This window comes from Argiope bruennichi, chromosome 7, assembly GCF_947563725.1.
Source record: "Argiope bruennichi chromosome 7, qqArgBrue1.1, whole genome shotgun sequence".
Classification (NCBI taxonomy): domain Eukaryota; kingdom Metazoa; phylum Arthropoda; class Arachnida; order Araneae; family Araneidae; genus Argiope; species Argiope bruennichi.
In genome coordinates, this window is record NC_079157.1 from 110,513,687 (window position 1) to 110,541,590 (window position 27,904).

Sequence of the window (27,904 nt, forward strand, 5' to 3'; positions counted from 1 at the left end):
AGAAATAGATATTTTCAGAAAAATAAAAACAATTTTAAAGCTATATTTTTTTAATATTGATTATTTCATTATAAAAAATTTGTGCATTTGATTGCTGTTTCCATTTTGATACTCACAGAAGTAGGTATGATTTATATTAGTGAACGCGAATTCTGTGAAATGGTAATTTGCTTCCGATTTATATAACTTTTATACGCTTTCCAGTTAGATAGGTAAAATATATTGTTTTAATATTTCACGAAAATATATTGAATATTAAAATGAAATATTAGTAATACTAACCTTCTTTTTTTGTCATTATTGTAAATATTTATTTGGAAGTATAGTTTTCGTATTGTGTTAACAATGTTTTTGTCATTCTGGTAAGATGTTACTCGGTTTTAGAATTCTAGCACCAAATATCAATATTTGAAGGTAAGATATTCAAAATTATGTCTTCCATATATTGCTTATACTTTGTATATTAAGTAAAATGTTTCTAAATAATGAAAGTTAATTCTACCTATTTGAATCTTTATTTCAGCAATAATTTATTGTTTGGATTGTACATGTTTTCAGGATACACGTTTTGACAAATACATATAATATTGCTGTTGGATAATAGTGGGTCTTGCTAATTAGTATTTTTTCTCATATTTTAATTCAATGAACATTAATTATACAATTTGTCGTAAAAATGAATACTTTTTATAATTACCATGAAAAGAAATAAAAGTAATGTCCTGTAATAATTAATTGTCACTTGCAGCTATTTTATATGTATCCTCGTCCATTAATATACAGGGTGGGTTTTTTTTAAACTGACGGTACTGAGAGACCTCTGTAGCTCGAACTATCAGCCGCAAAGCCACCAAATTCTGTACGGGGACTATTGACGACATGGGAAAAAGGAATCCGCGAAAAAAAAAAAAAAAATTAGTTCAAAAAGTTGCCGATTGGAGAAATGTGGCGCTTTTGATCGAAATTTTATGTTTAACTGCACGATAAAATTTTAAATGGCTACAGTAAACAAATAAATGAATAACAAAGAATTAATTTTCCCACAAATATGCTTTATTCGAAAAAATAACTTCTGTAAATGGTTACAAATTTAAAAAAAATAAAAAAAAATATAAAAGATTCTATTTCACTTTTTTTTAATTCTTTGTTCTATTGTTTTTATTCAGTAGAATCGCTCCCCTTTAGAAGACATCGGCTATTTTCAATATGGCCTTCGTTTTCTTGGACTAAGCATTGCATTCTGTACACCGTACTGTCTATAATTGAATGCAATATTTCAGGAGGCATGTTTATAACAGTCCGTGTTATGTTTTCCTTTAAAACTGATATTTTCGAGACTCCAGCAAGATAAACCTTTGATTTCAAATAACCCTACAGAAAAAAGTCACATGGGGCTAGATTTGGGGAGTGAGGTGGCCATGCAACACGAAAACAGCGACTAATGACTCTTTCTTCTGTAAAGTGATGGCGCAACAATTATGTACGGATGTACCAATATGTGGTGGTTCCCCATCCTACCTAAAGGCAATTTTATCTAAGCATTGCCTTTGCTGAAGTTGTGAGATAACAAAACTACTCAGCATGTCATGATATCTTTGAGCGTTTACGGAACACGTCTGCGGCCCTGCTTGGGTAATAGTCTCAAAAAAGTATGGTCCAATGATAAAATCTGCTGCAAAACCACACCAAACAGTTACTTTTTGAGAATGATTTCTTGAAATGCATGGGGTTGTCCAGATGCCCAAATTCTAGAATTCTGAGTGTTAACAGTCCCATTCAAATAAAAATGGGCTCATCATCTAGAGAATTGTCCAAGACCAAGCCTCATCGACCTCCATCCTGGTAAGAAATGTCAAAGTAAGGGTTAATGGAAGATCGTAATCTGTAGGTTTTAATTCATGCAAAAGGCTCATTTTCTATGGATAAAGTTTAAGAATTTTTCTTCAAACTTTCCATACTGTTGAAGCAGTAACATCCAGTTGTCGGGCAACTCCATGTGTGCTATTACCCGCAGTGCTCGTCTGGTTTCTTTCAACGATTGTAGTCGTAACATTTGTGATCGTATCCTCCGATACCGGTTTCCGTCCTCTACTAGACCGAGTTCCGAGAGAGCAAGTTTTTTCAAATTCTTTAATCATTGCTTTCATTGCTTTAACTGCCTTAATTGATAGAGGTCCTTTACGTAAATTGTTTCGACTTTTAAATTCGCGAAGAGTGGCCACTGCATTAGATTGATTAAAATAAAAAAGCTTCACAAGTAATGCACGCTGTGCTAAAATGAGAAGCATTTTACAAATCAACTGATACTTGAAATATTTTCGATGCCCCGCTTCTTTTTCATAACTCAAAATTCTGGCTGCCGGCGTCCTGGCCTAGGGGTAGCGCGTCTTCCCCGTGATCTAGGCGTTCCGGGTTCGAGTCCTGGTTCAGGCATGGTTGTTCTCTTCCTTCTGTTTTCTCTGTGAGGTGTGTGGATGAGCCCCTCCCCCCCGTAAAAAGGGGTTGTGCAAGCGAGTGTGTGTGTGCTATCTTCATTTGAGCTAGAAGTCAGACTTCTGCTCTTGGGTGCTCAGGGGTCGATCCTCAGAAGCTACTGCGCAAAAATTTGGCTTAAAATAGTCACACGACAAAAAAAAAAAAAAAAAAAAAAAAAAAACTGGTTCTGGTGTCGACTTTGCATCTGTTGGGATTTTGCATTTTTTCCCGTGTTTTATAAAAAAAATTTAGCTGTTTTAAAGTGTAAAGCGCTACATTTTCCCCTATCAGCAACTTTTGGAACTAATTTTTTTTTCTCGCGGATTCCTTTCTTCCACGTTCGTCAATAGTCCCCGAACAAAATTTGGTGGCTTTGAGGCTGATAGTTCAAGCTACAGAGATCTCTGAGTACCGTCAGTTAAAAAAAACAACACCCTGTATATAGATGACTTAGTTAAAAAAACGTATTACAACTTCATTTATGTAGTTTTATAATACCTTGAAATGGAAGTTCAGGCAAAATTTACTAGACATAATATTTGAATTCTAATTTTCGAGATTTATAGTGAGTGTGGATTTACTATAATTTTATATTATGCCCATTCTCCCAATAATAAAATTGTGACAAGTATAAATTACATCATAATTAAAAAAATAATTGAAGTGGGCAAACAGTATGTATGCAATAAGACATCAATGTAAAATCAATAATTGTATTTTTTCAAAAGGACCTAAATTATTTTAAATAAAATTTTAAACCAATGATAATTTCTGTAAGAGATTAGCCTTTACCATTAATGTGTCGAGAGCTTGCAGGGTGGAACGCCTGTGATAAATAACATCTATGTAACGAATTATAGTTTGATCATCTAAAATCTTTGGAATTGTAACAAGAAAGAAATTTTGCATTATAATGCTTCCAAAAACATCACTTCTGTGAACAGAGGAACAAATACCCCGAAATATAAATAACTTAATGACTGATCCACTCTCGAAAAATTATTACAAGCACTCGAAACATGTGTGAAATTTTTTCTCAAATCTTTTCAATTTTTGATAGATTTATTTTTAAATACAGAATTTTGTTGTTTTTGATTCTCCTAATTGATAAAATTATAATTGATACAACCATTCTGAAGATAGAACCATTTTCTTTAAATTTGATTAATGTATTTTTAACTTTTATATTTTCTTCGGATGGTTTTATTTATTCAGACTTTGGCAATTTAAATGAAATGAATAACTTTCTGATGTTCTTTTACTTTGAGTTCTGGAATTAAAATATTTCTGCATAAGAGCTCCAAAATTTATTTTTTTATTCTAAAATTCAATTATTGTTTGAAATACCTCTCAAATAATAAAATCGTGACAACTTTCAAATCGAAATTTTGATTAATTGCATTCTGTATTAGTTTTGTTTTTAAAGGTTTCTAGCGATAATCTTAATTAAATTGTTGATCTCTTCCAAAAGAATTAATGCTACATATTGTCATCTACTGGTTTTGCTTTTAAACCCAATCATGAGCCATATCACTTAAGGAACATTCTTCCCACGCTTCACTTGCAAATTTTTGGAATTCAAATTGCCGTGTCGGTTTTACATGATGGACAACAAACAGATATAAGAAATTACACATTTGCCACGCAGCAGAATGAGCAACGAATCTTGCACTGTAAGTTGGTCTTACGCCTGCCATATTTAAAACAGTTCCCACAAAGGCATCTTCATTGGGAAAAAACTTGATGAGGCCAGAGAATTTCACAAACTTCCTCAAGACATCTAAACTCAAAACATATCCAGCACCATTTACATAAGGCACAAACCGAGATCCCTGAAAATCACTTTCTGAGACATACCATCTGCTGTTAGGATTCCGTATCACAGGAGATGACCAACGTACGTGTCCCGCGTATAGATTCGACTCTATAGGATTATGCTTCCACAGAAAATACAAAAGAAGAGGCACATTGACGAAGCAGTCATCGTCCGTTTTCAAAGTGTAGGAGGATTGGCAATGCGATGATGCCCATCTCAAACCATGAACAACTTTCTGCGTCAGATTGCGATACGTATCGCGGTAGTCACCTTTAAATACAAACAAGAAATTTTATCATAAAGATATTAGCTGTTAGCTTTTAATTACAAAGTGCTCCACTGAGTGGTTGCAAAACATGAACTTTTTTTTTACAGAAATAAGCATAAAGTAAAATTCATAATAAATGTGTATAAAATTAATCTTTGGATTATGTGCACAACATACTAGATGTTAAATGTTAAAGAGAATCTATGCATTCTTATTTTTAATAGCTTTGCTTACAGAACGTTGGTATTATTCTAAATTTCTATTCTAATAACTCCTCAAATAGGGATGAGATGATTTAGAATAGTTCTGAAACATCCAAGCTAATATCATAACATCTTTGAAAATTTTATTTCTAGCATGTGCAGCGGATTTTGTAGTAAATGAATTTTATATAGTATTTGTTTTATGCTTCATATGATCTTTTCTCTCAGATTTACTATCAATATATTCGGCTAACATCATTTCATTTTCTCGTGGAAAATTACTTCATATAGAAATTGCAAATCAGCGAACGAAGTACCATGTGTATCAATTGTGCTCAATTAATTGTCACTACTGTTTTTCTATCAGAATTGATCTGATTAAAAGTCTATAATCAATCATTCATCTGTTGTAGAAATTAATCTTAAGTAATTTTGGGGCTAGTAATACTGGGATGAAGTCATTCAGAAATGGCTTACTTTTCATAAAGTCATTACAAAATTGTTTCTAACATTTCAAATTATCTCTTTCTTTTCAATTATAATCGCATTTATTTCAGTAGCAATCGCTGCAAGGTAGACTTTATTACGATAAAAATTTACTTGATTGTGATAATATTGGTTGGACTTTGATAACTCGCGTGATGAAATCAGGGTGTCCAGATTGAAATGACATCATTTTAAATAATCACAAAAAACGACATTTAAAATAAGTTTGATTGCAATGTTAGGTATAAAACTGTCAGATAAAAAAAAAAAAGATAATGAAATGTTTTTCTGCTGTCAAAGCTGTCACAAGAGGAAAATGTGTGCAAAAAGTCACAATTACAGGATATATCACTAAACAATTTTTTTTTAAAAAAAAGCTAAAAATAAAACGAGCTTTTTTTTTGTGCAGAAATAAATGTAAGATCAAATTAATTCAGAATATGTGTGTATAAAAATTCTAAAATAATCTTAATCATAATTTCAATTATTCATTAATCTTAATTTCTTTATATAATTTGTATCAATTACATCAATTCAATTTGCATCTTCATGATGAATTAAAACTTGATATTAAGATACTAAAATTTTTAAATAGAAAAATGTTTATTTCGTAAAATTATAATAAATTATTAAAACGTAAAATAATTTGAAAAATAATCCATTTTTAAAAAATTATTGTTGAATAAATTATCACTAATTTAATATTAAAGGATAAAAATATTACCTAAGAGAATGTCATTGGAGATTTCCTTTTCAGTTTTCAGAAGAGCATTTAAGAAACGGCTAGAAGTGCGTCCGATCAAGAATATAGTCTTGGTTTTCAATCCAGATATGGTAGGACTTTTGTTTTTTGGATTAGCCCATGTTTTTCTGATGGTGTCTCGGTGTTCAAAATTTTCAGGAGCTGATGCCACAAGAACTAGTAGAAATAGTCTATGACTACATAAAGGATTTTCTGATAAAACGTCATCAACCATTTCGGCATTCCAGTCAATAGTCAGAAGAAATGTGTTGTTCGTGATCTTTGATGCAGTTTCTACAGATGTATTCGATTTGAAGGTTGTATTAAAAACCTGCTCATAAGCATCCTTATAATGTTGCATTTCGATATCTTTTTGCTTAACTAAATTTTTTAGCCAAATAATTCGCTTTATTTCAATGGATATAAATGAAAAAATTGTTAAAATAGCCATAACTAACATTAAAGATGCTATTGCTTTCCTTGGCATAATGCATAAAGCATTATTAGCATTAATTCTTGTATATCTTTTCATTTTAGATGTTTCCTGCGTTCTATATTATATTCTAAATTATTTTTACTAAAATATTAACCAAAGGAAATTTTGAGGCAACTACACTTGATTCTGAATTCAAATTAGCATATTGTATATTAATTTGAATTCAGAATAGCGTTTTTACTTTTTGACATAATTGATATTTTTCATTCGATTCAAAGATAAAAATGAGTATAAAAATATTAAATGATATATATATATATATATATATATATATATATATATATATATACTAGCCGCCTTTGGCGACCAGCCGGTTCGCCAATCTTAGTGTTCGTTAAAATTTTAATAATTAAATATTTTATGCAATTCCAACTTTAATAGATTCTTCAGCAAAATATTTTAAAACTTCAAATTTTGATAGTCATATAATTCACTCATAATATTATAAAGGCCTTCAGTCATAACGTGATATGTATCTCTCTAATTTTCTGTTACCCCTCGTAGAATTTATGTTTTAAATTAAAGTGTAAAGGATTAATCTGCAATTAATATAACAATATTTTTTACTGAAACAAAGCATTTTTTTAATAATATGATTACTGTGATAGAGTCACTGAGCGTTTAAACTTTATGGGCACTAAAGAATATCTTTCTTAATTTATGTAATATCTCAAGCATTTGTCAACAAAATTTTCTCAGATTCATCATGAATGGATCGATTCATTAACAATGTTTCATTTTAAATGCATCAAACACTCAGAAAATAAAATGAATCGTTTAAAATAATCTGTCGAAAACAGGTTTAAAAAAACTACTTAAAAAACGATGTACTTAAAACTATAAGCATATATAAAAAATATATATATAACTAACATAAATACAATTTAATTACAAAAGCATGCAACTAACCTAAAAATAATTTAAATCATTGTAAACAGGTTAAAAAAAACTACTTAAAAAACGATGTACTTAAAACTATAAGCATATACAAAAAATATATAACATAAATACAATTTACTTACAAAAGCATACAACTAACCTAAAAGTAATTTAAATCGTCCGTTGATAATGGTTGCCATGCCAACGATCAGAACACAGTGCGCATGCGTGAATTTTCTTCGCCTTTTACGTAACGCAAATGCGTGAATTTTTCTACGCCAGTTGGGGTAACGCTATGAAGATTAGACATTTTTAATTTCCTTTATTCTGTGCTATTTTAATTCAAAAGTACTTCAGAATGAATCTGAAACATGGATTAATTAACAATGTTTAATTTTAAATGCATAAAACATTAAGAAAATAAACAGAATCGTTTGAAATAATCCGCCGAAAAATCTTAACCCTAGCCTCATTACTGTTGGGAGAAAAAAAGAACTAAAGCCTAAATCATTTGGCGTTGGGGAAAATTGAAGATTTTTTTGGCGGAAAAGTTGGCGGTGGGGAAAATGGAAGATTTTTTTGGCGGGAAAGTTAGTTTTTAATTAATAATTGACTACCCCTAACATTTAGGGGGATGAAAAATAGATGTTGGCCGATTCTCATAGATACCGGATAAGCACAAAAAATTTCATCAAAATCGGTCAAGCCGTTTCGGAGGAGTATGGCAACGAAAACTGTGACACGAGAATTTTATATATTAGATATATATATATTTAGTATTTATAATATATTAAATATATCTTCAAATTTTTTTATCTAAAAAGTAAAAAAAAAAAAAAGTAAAAATTTATACTGAGTTTTAAAAGTCATAATCAATTAATAGATATATTTCAAAGTAGCATTTCAAAATTAATCAAGCGCATGGTTTGTGAGTTTTGGATTCATCGAAAAATATTCTATATTTAATGTGCTAATAATTAAAATAATTCAATATAATCTGAAATAGCAAATAACAAAAAATTATGAGCAACATTTTAAACTTTTTAATTTTTGGCAGCTATTAAATTGATACAATTATTGTTTTTTCAGGTGATCTATACTTTGGAATAAAAAAATTATTCTAAATAACGTTTAAGACATTCCCGCCGTAAATTTTAAATAATCAAATCATAGACAGGATGTTGGTTCAATCATCCTCATTGACAGAAGTAGTTTAATATTTTTTCTTGAATGTTTCTTGAAGCTGAATAAGATAGTTTCCTAAAAGATAAGATAATATCTGTATCGGAACTCTAATATTAGATATCTCACCGCTCAGTAATTTACATCATAAAAAATTACTTCCATACATCAAAAATAAAATATCACAAAATTAAAAAGCAAACGAATTTTCATATAATTGTTTCTCTTTCTGAAAGGAAAACATTAATGTTTTGAGTTTTATTTTAAAGACAGCTGAATCTTGCACATGCTCAGATAGCTAAAATATGTGATTCAGCTGCTGCGAGTTTGCTTATTATTAACAATCCTACTAATTTTGTTACAATTGCTCTAAATCTCAGTTGATTTTTGCTTCAATTACTACTGAGTGGAATATTTTCACAAATTACCTTTTTGGAATGTTAATTTTATGTAGAAAATTGTTGGAACCCTATTTTCCTTATATTAGCTTATTACTAAATGCTTGAAATCAAAAACTAATTCACACGTTTAAAATAGTTATATTTTATTCACTAATGCATGTCAAACGCTTTGGCGTTACACTTAAATAATATAAAACAAGGATCTTAAACACGATTTATCTAGATAAAATTATATAAATTAGAAAAGATTTTAAACACTTTTGATTTATTTCATTGAGTTATTTTTCTTATTTGTTTTTTTAAAAAAGAAATATTAAAGTTAAATGTATTCTTTAAGAATTTTTGAATCACCGAGAAATAATTATTTCACTTTTCGATATGTATATAATTCCAACAATTTAATGAAACCTTCTTTAAGAATTTTGATGATAATTTTATATCAAAAAGAGTACGTTGTTTTTTCTTACCAAAACAAAATTCTTTTTCATTGCAATGGTTGATAAAGAATTCTTTATATTTCTGCTCTCTGCACAAGAAAATGGAAATCAAACGAATTCTTTTAAGGTTCTTTTTCAAAATGTGTCTTTCGTAGAACTGGAAAAACGATGACAATAATATGCAGCGAACCTTCTTTTTCGAAAAATGCATATATTATTATTTAAAACTTTGTAACTATAATCTGCTCAAACAAGCCGTTAACTTCTAAGTTTTGTATACATTTGTCTAATCATGAGCTCAAACATGTACGAATGCGTGAAAAATTTCATACGAACTTATGAGACTACTAACTTGCGCAGATGTGTAGAGAAGCCTGCAAAGAAGCTGAAGCCATAAAGGCTTCTAATCGTGAAACAATAAGGAAATTACTTTATGTAGCGATTTAAGAACAGTTGAGATGACCTTTTATTCCACTGTACCAGAGCAGTTTTATGATTTAAATTAGATCATCCTAATTATTATTTCAGTCGTGTTCTTTCGAAAGGATTGTTAAATGCATCAGTTTCTCTTTGGAGTTTAATGTTGGTGTTTCACAAGTTTAAAATTCTACAGAACACAAATGTTAATAAACCATCAATAAATAAAAAAATGGACTTCCCTTCTTATTTTCTATTATTACTTTATAAACATTTTGCTAAAAAAATTAAAATCCACCATAAAAAACTTTTGTTTGATTTTTTTACAAAACTTTTTATTGAAAAATTCATAGTTGTTGTAAACATTCCCCTTTTTAAACATATCCGTGTCAAAAATAGAACATTTATATGGTATTTTATTAATGTGCATACAATATAGTGCATTTGCATTTATGAAAATCAGTGTTTATTATGAAAATATCTTAAATATTTGAAGTTTTTCTTTGCATAATTGAATTGTAAACCAAATTTTTGCTGTAAATAAACATATATATAAGTTATCATACATATAAAAAGTAATGGCCTGAAATTAGCATAATATTCTATCTTCAGACCATTACTTTTCAATTTCATTAGTTATATCTCAAAAATGAAATTCAGTGTGAAATTTAATGTTCGGAAACCAGCCTAGGGACGAGTGAAAGATCACCCACTTAAGAGAATTTTGCAATAATAAATTTGCTAACGAGTTTTCGTTGATCAGTGCCCATACATTAAGTTCGAAATGAGCGAACGTTCTTCTTTGTCTAACCGATTTATAGGTTTAAAATACTCGATTTTCTAAAAAGTGTGGTATTATTTCTATGGTGGGTAATTCCCCGCATATGGCTTTGAGTTGAAATCTCGCGAATTAGAAGTAAAAGTTCTGTTTATAAACATTAATATAAATAATAATCCAATTTGATCTCAAATAAATTTAAGATTTCAAAGTTAAAATTCAGAAATCTTTCACATCCGCAACAATATTTTTGAGTTTCATCAGAACAAATTGAATGATTAAATTCATAACTATTTTTGTAATTTTTAAAGCCTATATTCTGTATCATTGAAAGCACAAACTACCGTTTCGTTATTTACATTTTGCTAGAATACTAAGGCATGAAAATGTTCCGTCATTTTTTATTTCAATAATTTCATAGAATTTTTCACCATTATTCGGCTTTGTCTGCATTGTAGATCCGTTTTTCAATTAATTTTCACTTTTTCAAAAATTACTTGTAAATTTCTGAAGTAGCTTCTGACTTCCTCTTAGTTGAAATCATTGATGTAGTTCATTCTTGCTGACTTTTTTTTTTTTTTTTTTTTTTATGGGCACACTTTATTCAAGGAATAATGTTAAACAATCTAAACTAGTAATGTTGGTCGATTTATTGAAATTAGTTTGGATTGGTTAGATTCAGCAAAATTATAATCCAACTTATGAATGCTCCTAAAATAGCCTGATTAACTTCAGAGCATGTTCAGCGATTTCTTGTTCTTTGGTAACTGAGGAAACCGTCTTTTTAAATTGATTTTACGAAAGATTAGATCGAAGGAAATTTGTTTCATATAAGGGAAATTCAGGGAAGCCAAAAATGTTTCCCTTTTCCATGATTTTTCGACAGCTTCAGTAACTACTTCTCATTGAGTCCGATTCCAAAATTCCTTATTAGTATTTCTCGATTTATTTCAAGGCATCTGTAAAATAAATATGTTACCCATTAGATAAAGGATTTTTGGAACAGGGTAATACCGTACATCAATTGGCAAATTGTGTGGAATTATCCCACATACGCGGAATGTATTCTAACAACAGATAATGTTTCGATAGAAATTCTCTGAACTGACTTCAAAATATCCATTATTAGAATAATCTTAGTTTTACAATATTTGCAGGTGATTTTTTGTTGTTGTTGCTTGGGAAAAATTTTTACTTTAAAAACAAGAAACCCGAAATTATAAGGAAAACTTCATTTCTTTCAATATCTGAGAAAGCTCTAATAAAAACGAGAAATTAGAAAGGAAAAGGTTTATTCTAACATATAATCTTTTCCACCATGTAAGCAAGCAGGTGTCCAAGAGCTCTCACTGCACCATTGTCGAAAACAAACTGTGCGTGGAATTTCCCATTGCGTGCTGTCATCCGTTCTCCCTTAAGATAAAATGTTTCCGAATTCAATTTTCATCTTTTTTTCTGAATTGTAAAATTCAGAATTCTATCTTCTTTCGACTATTGTAAAATTAACTCAACAGTTATAGAATAATTCTCTGGGAATTCTGATAAATAGAAAAGTATCTATAATCATTTCTCAAGGAATTTTTTGCGGCAAAGTTTAATTTTTTCTAAGAAAAAAATTCAGCCATCAACTTAAAAAATGTTTACCAGTTATTTCTTTTGTATGACACGTCCTTAAGTGAAATTTCAAAAAATTAACTCAAATTTAAAAAAGTAACAATAAAATATATATTTTTTAATTTTCCTTTTTTTAAACATATATCTGGTCTAATTATCATGCTTTTCCTTAGTCCATTTTGTAAGTCCTTTTAATACTTACAGTTTTTTTTTTTTTTTTTAATTTTCTTTCTTAGATTAAGACCTTTCTGTTTTAAAGGAAAAAAAACAAGTATTTCAACTTCCATTCCACTCCCCCATCCCTTTATCCAGGCTCAAATTTAGGGATTTTTTTCATAGTCAATTCAACTGCTAATTAAATTGTTGTTATGTATCTTGTAAAACAAGGCATAGCTTAAGTCGAAAATATATTGAGGAAATTAAAATGGAAATACCGAGAAGAAATTGCGCTAGATTTACTGTAAATTAGAAAGATGAACGTCTTCTCGTGCAAATTTTACTCTGTAACTTTAAAATCAACCTTAATTAAATAAATATGTTATTTAGAAAAATGCTTAAATTTCATTTTTCTAATTTCAACCATTAATTTAAATTTCAGAAAATAATTTCTTATTATTGGGGTTTCAGTTTCATTCAGATTGACAAAGAATAACAAGCGTTTCTCCCTTAAGATAGAGTGATAACTACGAGTAATATACTAGATTTTCTCAACCATTCCAACACCATAAAATAGGCACAGTGAAACGAAACAAAACCTGCCAATACGTAGAAATTATACAGTTTCCATATTCAGATTCATGTAAGAACATTTTTTGAAGCCAAATATTTTTTGACGACTATCTTTTACATTTGTTCCAACTATTTTCAGGAAATTCCTCAAGTTTTAATAATGATAAGATAGCATTATGATTAACACTTACTTAATGGACACGACATCTGTCTTTCAAATTCTCCATTGCACATAACTTTATCACTTTCTCCGTTTTCTCCGCATCAGTCTCTAAATTTGGCATAATAATCGAAAAAAATGCTTCGGAGTTCATAAATACAACCAGGTATATCTATCAATATTTCACAATTTCTGCTAAATAAACATTATGCAGTAAGTTAAGATTTTACTTTTTGCGGTTCGGTTGATTGTTTCGAAACAAACAAATGTCCTTGTTGAATGAATTGCCATTGACATCACAGTCACGTGATAAATATCACGTGAAGATAACAATAGAATTTATCGAGTGATTGTTTTAACTGCATGTCATTTTATATTTCGCCTTGATGTCAAGCTAATATTTAACATCGTGTTCTTTTTCTTCATGCAAGATGCATAAATATTTCTAAAATTATGCAAACAAATTAAAGTGGCATATTTCACGATGAAGTTGGCATATTTCGTCTTGAATTGACATCATTCTATCTTATATGAATAAATGTGTCGCGCGGATTTAATTTTAAAATCCATTACGAGTCATGCTAAAGTATAAGGAAATAATGTCGCAGTGAAGTGTAGGACAATGAAAAAATAATGTTAGATTCAAACTATGTTGAGATATGAATTGAACTATTACCGTTATAGAACCACATGGGACAGAATTTCATGTCAGAGAATTCAAACTATTATAAAAAAGCGTTGCAAGTTATTTCTTTTTATGCCCTTTTGCAACTGGAGGAAAATATAATCGACTTCAGATGTTCAATCTAAAATGAATTAATCAGCTCTGTCGCTAAACAAAGAAGAAAATTAGTTTACAAAGTTAATCTAATAATTAGTTATAGTACACTATATCGACTGGATGCCATTTTCTTTTCTTTTTTTATTTAAATGCTGTGACATTATGGCATAATGATTACTAACGCTAATAGTAGACAGATGAACACAGGGCAAAATAGTTAAGAAAAGTGAAAAAAATCAAATTTTAAATATCGCAAGAAATTAGCTTTCGGAAGTCCGGTAAAAGCAAGGAAAATGGCAAAATAATTAATGTTTTGTTTTTTAAAAAATAAAAGCTGCTTCTCAACATTACAATGATGCATTTTAAGAGGACAACAAAAAAATATATTGATACCATTACTGTAGATCTTTTAACTTTCACTCTTATCTCCAAATGTTTTGTTTAAGGTGGGTATTATTTTTAATCAATGAAAACATGAGGTTCTTAAATATAAAGAAAAGATTTTCATTTCACAAAGAATATAGATTATATTTAAAGAAAGTCTTCGGATTCTAGCGTCTAGAAATATTTAAAAAGAATAAATACACTACTTCCATAGCCATTGAATAGCCTGAATGTAAAGTTTGTCATATTTGTGGTTAATCTATGGCATTTTAAAACATAGTTAAAATGATGTAGAGTGTTAACATCGAGACTAGAGAGTTGCGAGTTGAAGCTGGATTCCATCAAAAATTATCGTATCTACAGATCAAGTACGTTTCCTCCAACTGGTGTTCTTTAAAGTGGGAACCAGCTAAGGTACCGCTGTCATTATTTGATCACACTCCAAACTGATGATGTCCGCTTCATAACAAACCCAAAACAACTTCAAACCAGAATGATAACTAAACTAATCTAGGTATGACCGGAGATTAACCCCTTGCATGGCGCAATTTTCAAAAACCGCCAACAGCAGTCTGGAGTTGTGTTTTGCGAAATGTTCAAAAGCGAGGGAGCAGATGTCCAATCATAGCGCATAATAAAGGCAAAAAATAATAGGTATGCCATTCTAAAGGTTGCCAGCTTTGGCGCGTTATCGCAACTTGACGAAGAAGGGGGTTAAAATCTGGTTCACCCCTAATCTAATTTGACTTTTAAAGTTATCACATTAATCTATAACTGACTAATAAGGATTTGGTAAGGTTGCTAACGTTGTTTTGTTGGCTATGGAATGAGGGTCTTTTGTATTAACCGCATATCAGCAATTAATAGTCAGCGATGAAGTGTTAAAGATGTCATGTTAATTGCAACAAACGATTAAGAAAGATCGCCAAAAATGTCATGTTAGTCTGACGACTATGTCCGATAATAATATGTAGCTAAAACTGAAGTTTGCCAATACCATGTGTTTTCGCCAAAAGCTTGCAAAACCTTGAATGGCATGGGGTTAATATGCAAGTATTAGGATAAAGGAATGAATATAGCAATTTTGTTGAAATTTATTTCAATGGGACCCTTGAGTTTCTCACCAGTATAGTAGAACAAACAAGCGGAATAGTTCTTTTAACAACCTTATACACAGAGTATTATTTACCGAGTCAACTACCTTTTTGGCATCACCCTGAATAAGCACTTAATCTTTAAAAAAATGTATCAATAGGATCAAGAATAGTTGTAAAGGAGCAAAAGCCGAGCTCTATACTATTTTTAATTACAAATCTAAACTATCCCGAAAAAACAAGATCTTAATCTATAAATTCATGCTCCGGTCTCTCATTTCCATAGCTAACATCACATCACAGTACTAGAACGATTGCAAAATGTGACGGTTCTGAAAATTAATAATATGTCGTGGTTTGTTAGAAATAACGACATTCGCAAAGACTTCAGTCTTGCTACATTAAAAGACTTCCATAAAAAAATTATCAACAAGGTTATTTAATAAATTGGACAGAAGCGACAACAACACTATTAAAAACATTGAACCTTAAGACAAGAGACTTCGTCATCTTACCCCTGCATAAAGTCTAATCTGTTTTACCACCCCGACTTGACTTTGGACTGTTTTTACCAAAAACACATCATGTAAAATTCTGCCTTTTTCTTTTCTTTGGTCTACTTTTACCTCTCACTTTCGAAATATTATTAATATTTATATTACTAATCAATGTAACTGATATTCACCTTCATAATGCACAATAACTTGTTAAGTAATCTTAATGTCATGTCAATACCAATATCATACGTTATGTCGAGAGGTTAAGAATTCCGGTTTCAAGAACTCTGTGACCCATCCCTCAAATTGGCAAATTATCAATTATCTTGATTTTTGACTTTGACGACTTGGCATCCCTATTAGTGCTATATATTATGTGATATCTCTACAATGGTTCTTGATATTATGAATATCGTCAGATATCGTAAAAATATTGTCTGGTATTTGTGCTATTAGGGATTCTTGGCATCTTAGAGATGTGAAGACGGCACATCAAAGTAAATTTCAACCCATTATTTATTTTAATATGATCATAGTAGCAATTATTAAACATTTTATTTTTCTTTATTTTATATTTGGAACGTTTCTTACCATGAAGTTTCTGGATATAGCATATTTGGGTTGCATTTTTTTCGCATTATGATAATTGAAAGTGCAAATATCTTTCCGTTAAAATACAAAATTATGTTGTACCTCGTATAAAAATTCTACCTTTATTGCTAGATTTTGAAATTCTTAATTATATCTGAAAAGGTAGAGAGAATTTAACGCCCATACAATATGATAATTTTAAAAGAAAATTATTCTCCTATTATATGAAACAAAAATATTCTGCTTCTCATAATTTTCCTTGATCTTCTTCAAAATTAACCTTCGACAATATTCTCAACATGTTTTTCTTTAAAATAAAGATTTGTCTTCATTTAAAACAATAGATTCATAATTAAAAAATAAAAATGAAAGCAAAATTAAATTATTTATGAAATTAAAAATGTTCCTTCAAAAGATTATCAAGGAAAAAAGTAAACAACAAATAAATAAAAAAAATGCCAAGAAAAACTGTTCAAAATATTAGCTTAATGACAATATATTATTTTGCTCATAGCCCCAAGGTTAAAGAAAACACTTTCTTCCTTTCGAATACATGTCATTTTAGTAAATTAGATACGTATTTTTATGTATCTTTCAGAGTTAAAAATTTTCCGACTTCCTCAGCAATTATCAAATTATTCTTCCGTGAAGGGTTTTTCAAACTAAACAAAAATTCTAAAGCTGTATGTCCAGATTCCAGTCTCAATAGGCGAAGAAAAATAATCGCTATTTGTCATTTGAATGTTACCGAATGAATGCGTGTATGCTTTAAAAGAACAAAAACTGATCGTCCAAATGTACATATCCCTTATATTTCATACATATAAATCTTTATTTACGGCATTTTTTTATTACTTGTCAATAATAAACATAGAAATTTTGATGAAGTAAAATAATCTCGGAATGATGTTTTTAATATAATAATATTTATAGGCATACATAGTATTATGGGGCATGCGGAGTTCAACAATCGTTCAAAACGGTCCTTTTGAACCTACAGGAACAAAATTGGCACCTAGTTATTATGATTAACTTGGTAGTAATTGTATTCTAAGTAAAGTTATAAAAATAATGCATAGATTTCTAATTAAAAACTAATAAGAATTTTTGGGGGTTTTTTTTCTCCTTATTTTATTGCACAAAAATAATATTTTACGTAACATTAAAACAAAAGAGTAAACAGTGATGTGAAACAGTTTTAATGATGCTAATTTTATGCCCATGCAACTTTTTTTTTTTTGTAAAATTTTAAAAAAACAATTTGATATTTTATGATATTTATCTATATATTTTTATATATTCTTCCTATATTATTATATTTTAAATATATATTTTATGCTATGGAGCTTTGCTTCAATATGAAGTGTAGTTCTCATGTGCACATTATCAACGAATATAATTAAGACTAAAATTTAAGAGTGAAATAAAGATAGATGAATCAAATCTAAAACATTATAAAAGTTAGAATTTTACGGGGAAAAAATGTAATTTCTTACTTTTTTGTTTTGTTTTACCTAAACATAGATTGTGACGGCATGTCGACAGAAAGACGACACTGTGGAACGAACACTTGTTTGTGCACCATGTGCAGATGTGGCGATCACGTATGTCCTCAACAAATTGCTCAAAATTTATCTCAAACCTTACAAGATCTTGATAAACGAGAACCTTCAAGCTGGCGCAAAGACCCAGAACGTAAAATGCGAATTTGTCAGGTATTTTTCAAATATTTATTTTTAATAATTATGTTTGAAAAAATATATATGACAGAACTTCTTTCGTATTCCAAAATTTAAAGCTTGTTATGTACATTATATGATCAAAAATATCCAGACACTTTTTGATTAGCATATTTTTTTGAACTTCTTGAGAAAGGATATATGAACATGAAAAGAATATACTTGGACTCAAAATTGAGAAAACTATTTCTCTCTTTATGATGAAGGTTTCCTGCCAATTTTTCGAATATTTCAACAGAAGCTGCACGTCATTTTGGCAAACATAAGCTGGTAAGTTCCGTCACTGTTTCAAAACATTGTGATCTAGCTCGAATTCGAGTTTCAGTTCATTTCACAAATAGTCTATGACATTGAGATCCAAACAATCAGCAAGTCTGTCCATTTTCTGATATTTACGGAATGAATTTGAAAGTCTAAATATAAAAAAATATGCTATTTGATTTTAATTATATAGTATATATCAAGTTACATAATGTTATAATTCCAATTTTTATGCGAATAATATGTTTTCTAATTGACTACAATTTAAATTTTGTATTTAATTTATAGGTATACAAGTGTATTGAGTTTTGCGTATCGTTTGATATTTTGCAGATGAACTGAAAATTTTGTATCTTGATATAATTCAACAAAATTTTTGAAGTTTAAAATCTGCCAATTTGTGAAAATCTCTCAAAATTTTCCTTCTTTTACTGAGAAACTGAAAATATGCACTCCATAGTGACGATATTTTTCTGAATATTAATTGGTATTCAATTAGAATTTTCATTTAAATTTGCAGTATGTATCTGATTTAAAATTATGAAAGTAAAATATACATTATCACTCATATCAGCAATTAAAACTTATTGACTACAAATACCCTCAATTTTTACTTTTAATTTTAATGTAATACTTCATCAGAGTATTGTCACGCATTCTGTCAGCTTTATGCAATTTGATTAAAAATGCTGCATGGTTTAAGCAAACAATAGGCTAAAAAATTTTGGTTTATGTTTTAGCAAAATTTGTTTTTTTTTAAATAAAAATTTTATATTTTCCAATATATATAAGTTATTTTTACGAAAACACATGGAAAATAGTTCGCATAGCTAACAAAATCATTAATGAAAAACACAAGTCATTATCATCTTTTTGTGAAATGAAATGAATCGAATTCTTTTTTTTTTAATTCCTGGCCGATCTTCTAAATGCTCTTGTGACTGAACTTTCACTGTAAAATGTGAATTTATTATTTACATAGCCGATGTTCTAGGTCAATTCGTTCAATTTTTCTTGAAATTCGCAAAATTGTATGCATTCGAAAGTGCCCAGACACTTTTTATTATTTAGTGAATATTGTTCCGACCTGTCACTGTGCTGCCCTCTTGCGGCAAAGGGAAAAACACTTAAGTGTAGCGTGTAGCGTTAGCGAGTGTGTGTGCGGTAGCAAGGCTGCGCCTGTTAACCAATGATGGCCAGAATAAAAGAAAAAAGAGTCCAAAATTATTCTTGTGTTGTGATTTTTTAATAATGTGAGAGCTATCGACATAAATTTAGTGCATGTGTAATCATATGGTCCGTCTCGGAGGAGTGGAAATAGCGATCAGCGATGGATTATATTTTTTTTGTGTGTGTGTGGAAATATGCGAAGTGGATTAGCGTAGGCTTAGGAAACGAAAGTTGTAGCTTGAGTGGTGTTTTCTGTTTCTGTTCTCTGTGTTTTCGCGTATTCTCTCGTCCCAATTCTCAAGGATAATTATTGTGGGTAAGTGTTCAATTACTTAAATTTTCATTATGTCTTTGTCTAGTTTGAAGAAAGACGAATTAAAGAGTTTGTGTACGGAATTAAATATTAAATTTGCATCTTCCGCTAAAGTTGTAGATTTGATAAGTATAATTGAGAATAGTGACATTTATAAGCAAAGAATTGAGGTTGTGAAAAATTTAATTAAAGAGATTTCAGACGAAAGAAGTAAAAATTCGGATCAAGCCGAAAACGAAAGGCGTTCATTAGAACAAAAATTGGAGATTGAAAGGCTTTCGCTTTTGCGTGTAGAGAAAGAAATAGAGCTTTTAAAACTCAAATCCTCATCGTGTGAGCTTAGCGATAATGAACAGAGTTTTAGTTTAGAGAATTTAATTAAGAGTATCGAAGTTTTGACGATTCCTGTTCCCAAAAATGCTGAATGTTTTAGTCTCTTTTTCAATTCGCTCGAAAATGCTTTCAAAACAAAAGCAGTTAGTGATAAATTTAAAGCTGAAATTCTATTAAATCTTTTAGGGGATAGAATTGGCAATTTAATGGTTTATATCAAAGAAGAAGAGTTGAGTGACTATGAAAGAATTAAATCTATTGTCTTAAAACAATTTCAACCAATTTATCAAGAGTGTCTAAAACAATTTAAAAGTGCAGTAAAATTGCCAACAGAAAATTATGTGCAATTTGCTTCAAGAGTTAGATCTGTTTTTGAGTATTACATTCAACTTCGTAATGTGAATGATTTTTCTAAATTGTGTGAGTTAATGGTTTCTGATCAGATTTTTAGCACTCTTCCTCAAGATTTAAAAAGTCATATCAGTATTAAACAAGGAGAATCTGTTTTTAATGTGCAGGAATTAAGTAGAGAATGTGATTTATTTGTGGCTTCTAAAACCGGAACCAAAACTGAGTTTTCCCGCGCATTCGTTACAAATAAAAATGAGCAAAGGAATTTCGGCAAAGGAAATTTTGAGAATCGTAATAGAAATGTTTCTAAAGTGTTCTTATCGAATACTAATTCTAAATGCGTTATGTGCCAGAACAACCACCCAATATTTAAATGTCAGGAATTTCAAAAACTTTCTGTTAGTGATAGAGTTGCATTTGTGAAATCCCAAAACTTATGTTTTAAATGCCTCTCACCAATATGCAATGTGAAAAAGTGTTCTGCAAAAAATTGCTTTTGTAATAAACCTCATAATAGGTTACTTCATTATCCCAGAGAGTTTGATCATTTCAGTGGGAGTGGTAAAAACGAAACTAGTACCATAGTTAATAAAGGGGAAAGTTCAACTTTAAACCCGGAAGTTAATTCCTTTTATCCAACTTCTTGCGCAACTAATGAAAATGTGCAATCGACATTTTCAGCTACGAGTACGGTTGAAAATAAACAAATGAGAACTGTATTGTTAAGCACGGCTAAATTTTATATTCGAGATAAATTTGGGAATCTGCAATGTGTTAGAGGGTTGCTGGATGTAGGAAGTCAGTCCGATATTATGACTTCGGAGTGTGCAAACAGATTAGGGTTAAAACAAGAAAAAATAAATGTAACAATTTCATGTTTAAATAATTCCTCAATGACTGTTACCAAATTTATTAAAGCTGAAATTTCAAATGCTGATAAGAGCTTTAAGCAAAATTTTGAGTTTCTTGTTGTAGATAAAATCACTGAGTTAACCACAGTTAAATATTTAAGTGTTAAAGAACAAATTCCTTCTAATATTAATTTGGCTGATAATTTTATGGTTCCCCAAAAAGTTGATTGTCTCCTAGGTGCTAAATCATTCTATCATTTGTTGAGGCCAGAAAAGATCTACTCATCAAATGCAGAGTTGTTTTTTCAAAATAGTGTTTTTGGATTTTTGGCTTGCGGTAGTGTAATGGAATTTGATTCCCCAAAAATTCATTGTGGGTTAATTATTGATGAAGATTTATACAATACCATGAAAAAATTCTGGGAACTAGAAACTGTTGAGTTAGAGACCCCTAAATCCCATGAGGCAAAAATCGCTGAGGAACATTTTGTTAAAACTCATTATAGAGAGCCTAGTGGAAAATATGTAGTCACAATCCCACTTAAAGAGGAACCTAGTTGTTTAGGCGAGTCTAAAAGTATAGCATTAAAAAGATTAAATTCACTTTGGAGTAAACTATCTAGTGATAAAACTTATTTAAAATTGTATGAAGAATTTATTAATGAGTATGAAAAGTTGGGACATATGAGAGACGTGACGCATGAGACAGAACCAGAGACAGTGTATTACATGCCCCATCATGGAGTATATAGACCAGAGAAAATGACCACTAAGCTTCGTGTAGTATTTAATGCCTCTAGTGCAACCACGAATGGAACATCATTCAATAGCTTACAATTTAATGGGGGAATTGTGCAGGAGGACTTAATTTCAATTATGATGCGATTCCGCAAACATCCATATGCATTTATTGCGGACATTGAGAAAATGTATAGGATGATTTACATTCATCCCAGTCAGCGAAACCTACAAAGAATACTTTGGAAGGACAGTGAGTATGGTTCAGTGAAAACGTTTGAACTGTCGACAATTACTTACGGTACTACTAGTGCCCCATTTTTAGCTACTCGAACGCTAATTCAAATTGCAAGGGATGAGGGACACAATTTTCCCCTTGCAGCGCCTGTTGTTGAGAAAGATTTTTATGTGGACGATGTGCTATCTGGTGCTAAGACTTTACCCGTATGCATAGAGATGCAACAGCAGCTCACTTCCATGTTAAAACGAGCTGGCATGAACTTGCATAAATGGCGAGGCAATCATCCTCAGTTGTCTACCACTTCTGGATGCAACTACGACTTTGCAGACTGTGATAACAAATCTTTAGGTGTCACGTGGGACCATACTAATGACTGTTTTTGTGTTAAGGTGTCCATAACTTCAATGGATGTTCATACTAAACGAACAGTTCTATCCACAATAGCCAAGTTGTTTGACCCTCTGGGCCTCCTTGGTCCTGTGATTTCACTAGCAAAAATCTTTCTACAAAAATTGTGGCTTCTGAATCTTCAATGGGATGATCAGCTTCCTCCTGAAAATCATAGTGAATGGGAGAAGTTTTCAACCGAGTTACAGTGCATTAACAACATCAAGGTGAGCAGATGTATTCTTCCATTTTCCGACGTCGAAGCTATAGAGCTTCATGGTTTCAGCGACGCTTCTGAAGCTGCCTTTGGAGCTGTTGTGTACTGCAAATCCCAAACACCTGCTGGTGAGGTTGTTGTCAAGGTGGTGGCCAGTAAATCCAGAGTGGCTCCACTGAAGAAGCTCACGATCCCGAGATTGGAGCTCTGCGCTGCTGTGCTGCTGGTGAAATTGATGCAGCGTATCCAGTCGGCCCTTCGACTGAAAGTGTCCAATATCTATTACTGGAGCGATAGTATGATTGTGCTGTCATGGATTAAAAAAGAGACGTCCAAGTTAAAAACCTTCGTGGCAAACCGTGTAGCCACACTTCAAGACCTTTCGTGTCAGGAGCAGTGGAGACATGTTTCGTCAGGAGATAAGCCAGCTGATCTTATCAGTCGTGGTGTAAATCCGTCCAAAATGCTCGAGAGTCACTTGTGGTGGGAAGGCCCTGCCTTTCTAAAAAACAGTGAATATCCGTGCAGAGAAATCTCTGACTCTGTGATAAAGGACGATGTAGACTGTGAACTCAAAAAAGTTGACTGTGAAAGTGTTTTAGTTACTACATTGAACAATTCATGTGTTACTGATATTCTTAATTGTAGTAATAGTTATACTAAAATATTGCATGTAATAAGTTATGTTTTCAGATTTCTCCACAACTTGAGAAGTCCAACTGAAAGGAGATTGGGTCCCTTGACAACAGAGGAAATTAGGAAGGCTGAAACCTTCATAATAAAGGAAATCCAGAGTAGGGAATTTTCAGAAGAGTTAAGGTGTTTAAATAAAAATAAACCTGTTCTTGGCAAAAGTATGTCATCGGATGAAAGATTTAATATTATTATGGATTGATGAAAATTGTACAACTTTCGATTCTGTTTCACCATTATGGTAATGTGATAGAACTGCTGTTTTATGGAAATTATTCTGTTACAGTAATTTTGTGAATTTTTTATATATTAACTGTTAAACTGCTTCATAGTATTGCATAAGAAATTGTGATTTAAATTAATGCAGCTATTTATATCAAACTCATGTGAAAACTGAATATGAGATTAATATCTGTTAGTAATATATAGAAAAAAATATTTTGTTATGCATATTACTTATTTTATTAAATATTTCTATTCTCTAGCTTTGTCCAAGTGGAAGGTAGAAAAAGATAATGTAAAAATCAATGAGTTAGTGCTTCTTAAAGATGAAAACCTACCCCCTCAAAATTGGGCATTAGGTAGAATAATTGAGTGTTATCTGGGTGAAGATAAAAGGGTCAGAGTTGTAAAAGTTAAAACTCAATCTGGAGTTTATAAAAGACCCATTTCAAAAATTTGTATTTTACCTATTGATGTGTAATCTTATATTAGTGTTCTTTATTGTGTGATTAATGTTATTACCTTGTAATGTGTAGTGTTTAAAATCTGAATTTGTGTGTTTTTATTCAGCATTGTGCATTGAATTGTGATATTTCATAGTTTCCTTGTGTGTGTGTGTTGACAACATTATGTCAAGGCGGGCGGTATGTTCCGACCTGTCACTGTGCTGCCCTCTTGCGGCAAAGGGAAAAACACTTAAGTGTAGCGTTAGCGAGTGTGTGTGCGGTAGCAAGGCTGCGCCTGTTAACCAATGATGGCCAGAATAAAAGAAAAAAGAGTCCAAAATTATTCTTGTGTTGTGATTTTTTAATAATGTGAGAGCTATCGACATAAATTTAGTGCATGTGTAATCATATTTTTTTCTTTTTTCGAACCAAACACACTTTTTATATAGCATTTATATATTAAGTCTCTATATCCAGACATAATACAGGTTAAAAAGAAAAATAAATAAATAAATCGGAATTTTATAAGAATTGATTACACATGCACTAAATTTATGTCGATAGCTCTCACATTATTAAAAAATCACAACACAAGAATAATTTTGGACTCTTTTTTCTTTTATTCTAGCCATCATTGGTTAACAGGCGCAGCCTTGCTACCGCACACACACTCGCTAACGCTACACTTAAGTGTTTTTCCCTTTGCCGCAAGAGGGCAGCACAGTGACAGGTCGGAACAAATATCATTAATGATCATTGTTAAACATTATGCGATACATTTTCCTTCCTACAGATTTGGAGATAGAGAAACGCAACGTATTTATTAGCTCATTCTAGAATCAACTTTTCAATTCTGAAAAGTTGGGGTGATTTTGATGGAACGTTGCAAATATGTTACTCATTAACCTGCTAAAAAGACTACATGAGTAATTCTCTGTCCATTATGGGTAGATAAGGAATAATACATTTAATAAATGGGCTAAGTACTCTGATAATTGTATGATATGCCTGAAAATAGAATAGATCGAATCTACAAATATATTTTATCTCTGTAAACGCTCTCTTAAACGCAGAAAAATAAATTGAAAACTCCTTTTCTTTACCACAAAGATCATTACTTACTGGCACCACCAATAATACAAAGAATCTAAATGCATTCGAGCAAATATCATTAATCAAATGTTCCCAGATCAATAATGTGGAGTTCGTATAGCCGCATCTAACCAAAAGGTGGAGCCTTTCACCAGGATAAACATAGAATCCATTCGGAAGCTGTCCGTTTTTACAAATGGTTTTTCGGAATTGTGAAAAACACAGGGTAGAAAGTTTCCAAGCGGAGAGCAAACAAATGATATCACGCGATCCTCTCCGAGTTTTAGATCAATCGAATAATTTTCTTAAAGAAAACCATTGTATCCATTTGTTTACTTGTTGAAGATCATAAATCATTTCCATATCGTATTAGTAAGATATTGCAATTTCTTTCCTGCTTTTCTAAATTTCAACCCTAACAGCTTTAAAAATCAAATGAATAAAATGTTCAAGTCGGAATTAAATTCAAATAATAATATATGCTCCTACTAATCTGGAATGCTTGATTATTGGTTGAAAACATTTGTTAAACATTTTTCTATGAATAATTTTCTTTGAAAAAAATTTAAGAAGATTCGAATTTCTAATTCAAACCATCGTAGCAAGATATTTGTTCTGGCTTGATTCATTGCACAATTCAAGATGACCTGCTTATTCTTTAGAATGTAAGAGATTTGTTGCCTAAATGGAACCTTGATTCGTCCGGCTTTGTAATATTTTTATAAATTTACTGTTAATTACAACAATGATAATGCGCGTTAGTGGCGTATATTTAATTGGACACACTAGACAACTGACTAGGATCGCTAGACTAAATCAATTAAATAAAACTAGTAAGTCGATTTAAAAATTTTATTTTCTATTTGCCAAATAAATGCACCCGTAAAAAATACAAATTCTATGAATGATAAAATGTCAGGATAACATTAAATCTTTATTAAATAGAATTACTAGGTTCCAATATATTTCATTATGTTTATTTAGTAACGAAACCGAGCGTCTGCTTCAATAATAAAACGCATAAACGTGGATTTCGGGCTGTATGGAGTCGCAATAGATAAATAAAAATAAATATATTTTCAAAAACTAAAATAAACAATTTTACCATAAATGTGTTAAAACGTGAAATGAAATTGATTATCTATTAAATAAGGGACCTTATAACATGAATCGCTTAGAGCCAAAAATAGTTAAATTTGCCATTGATGTGTATACAGAAAAGGCGTTTAAAACCTTCGCAACGCGTATATATATAAAAAATATTTTTGAATTTTTTAAATTTGGAAAATAAATTATACAGGAATAAAATTGATATCACTGAATGGTTTGAATTTTTTAAATTTGAAATGGTCTAAAAATTGTGCATGCGCAACAATATGTTCTAAAGTTGTCGAGAAAAACATTTTGATTAATTTTTAATTAAAGATTTAATGAAAATTTTGAAAACACTTTCTTAGTGATCATCTATTAGCAATAAATGACTAAGGCTTGGTAGGTCCAGGTCCAAGTAGTCTGCCTTGTAATAGAGAGTATTTTTGACAGTTTTTATACCATGTTCTAGCATGTTACAGATAGCATACAACTTACAGATAGCGTACAACCCAATCATATAAATGTTTATGAAACTATAAATTAAAGAGCATGGAGACCAAGATAACCTAATTATATAGGATATCCTATATAATTAAGAGTATTCGTCCCATATAGGGAAACATTTTGGATAAAATTAAGTGGAAAAATTTTTTGCAGTTTGTTTGTTAAGACTATTTTCAGACACAGCAATGGTTCATTTTTGAGGGTATTAGGAAGCATGTTTTGCAAGATAAGTATTTTGTAGTATCTCTTTCTCCATCTTTACCTAATAATAAAGAAGAATGTGTATGTATTGATGCTTTACTGATCAGATCATTCGATAATGAGTTACTAAATATGATACAAACATGCTTTAGAAGATAGAAAAGTGCATTTAAATAAGAATTTTCTAAAATTTTCATTAATAAAAAATTAAAGTGATATGGAGGTCTTTTCGCGATAATTTCAGAAAATAATATAGCATAAAAATAATTTTTACATCGCTTCAAAACTTAAAAAAATTCTTTTCAATAATAGTTTTGCCATTTTAGTTTCTACCTCAATTTTCAAAATTATGAAAAATAAAAATAAATGGCATAATTTTCAACAATATTTTCCTCTGTTGCAAGGAAATTGAAAACATTTTGATTATTTCACTTGGTTTTTAATCCTTTGATATTCGTTCACGGTTGAAAACTAAGAAAGTAAAAGTCTGTTTATTATCCTCGCAAAGCAGATGAAAAATAAGAAAGTGAAATCCTATGACCATAAAAAACAGCTTGCAATTAGAAGATTGATGACCCGGACAGTAACATTTTAAATGGCATTGTTACGTTATGGACTCGACT

The 27,904-nt window shown here is 30.6% G+C and overlaps 2 protein-coding genes across 4 annotated transcripts in view; one reads left to right on the forward strand and one right to left on the reverse strand.

The window, feature by feature from the left end:
* The window catches only part of LOC129974912 (integrator complex subunit 12-like), a 27,706-nt gene extending 21,575 nt beyond the window's left edge, over nt 1-6,131 (forward strand). The window contains exon 9 of the mRNA XM_056087700.1: nt 6,006-6,131. The gene's annotated coding sequence lies outside the window, so the exon portion shown is untranslated. The remainder of the gene's footprint in view (nt 1-6,005) is intronic.
* Nucleotides 435-13,332, reverse strand: LOC129974913 (beta-1,3-galactosyltransferase 1-like). 3 transcript variants are annotated; one of them, XM_056087704.1, is made up of 3 exons: nt 13,115-13,332; nt 5,973-6,167; nt 435-4,561 (listed from the first exon to the last, which is right to left on the reverse strand). In XM_056087704.1, exons 1-3 carry the CDS (start codon nt 13,155-13,157, stop codon nt 3,984-3,986), a joined length of 816 nt encoding a protein of 271 aa, XP_055943679.1. In that variant the 5' UTR covers nt 13,158-13,332; the 3' UTR covers nt 435-3,983. The 3 variants fall into 3 exon arrangements, with proteins under 3 accessions (XP_055943679.1, XP_055943678.1, XP_055943677.1); XM_056087703.1 differs by having other exon boundaries at nt 5,973-6,284; XM_056087702.1 differs by lacking the exon at nt 13,115-13,332 and having other exon boundaries at nt 5,973-7,278.
* Nucleotides 13,333-27,904: the final 14,572 nt, after the last annotated feature.

Coding starts and splice junctions, on each gene's coding strand:
- LOC129974913 (XM_056087702.1), bottom strand. CDS start 6,522: ATGAAAAGATATACAAGAATTAATGCTAATAATGCTTTATGCATTATG. Junction 4,562..5,972: donor CTCCAATGACATTCTCTTAG/GTAATATTTTTA, acceptor TTGTATTTAAAG/GTGACTACCGCGATACGTAT.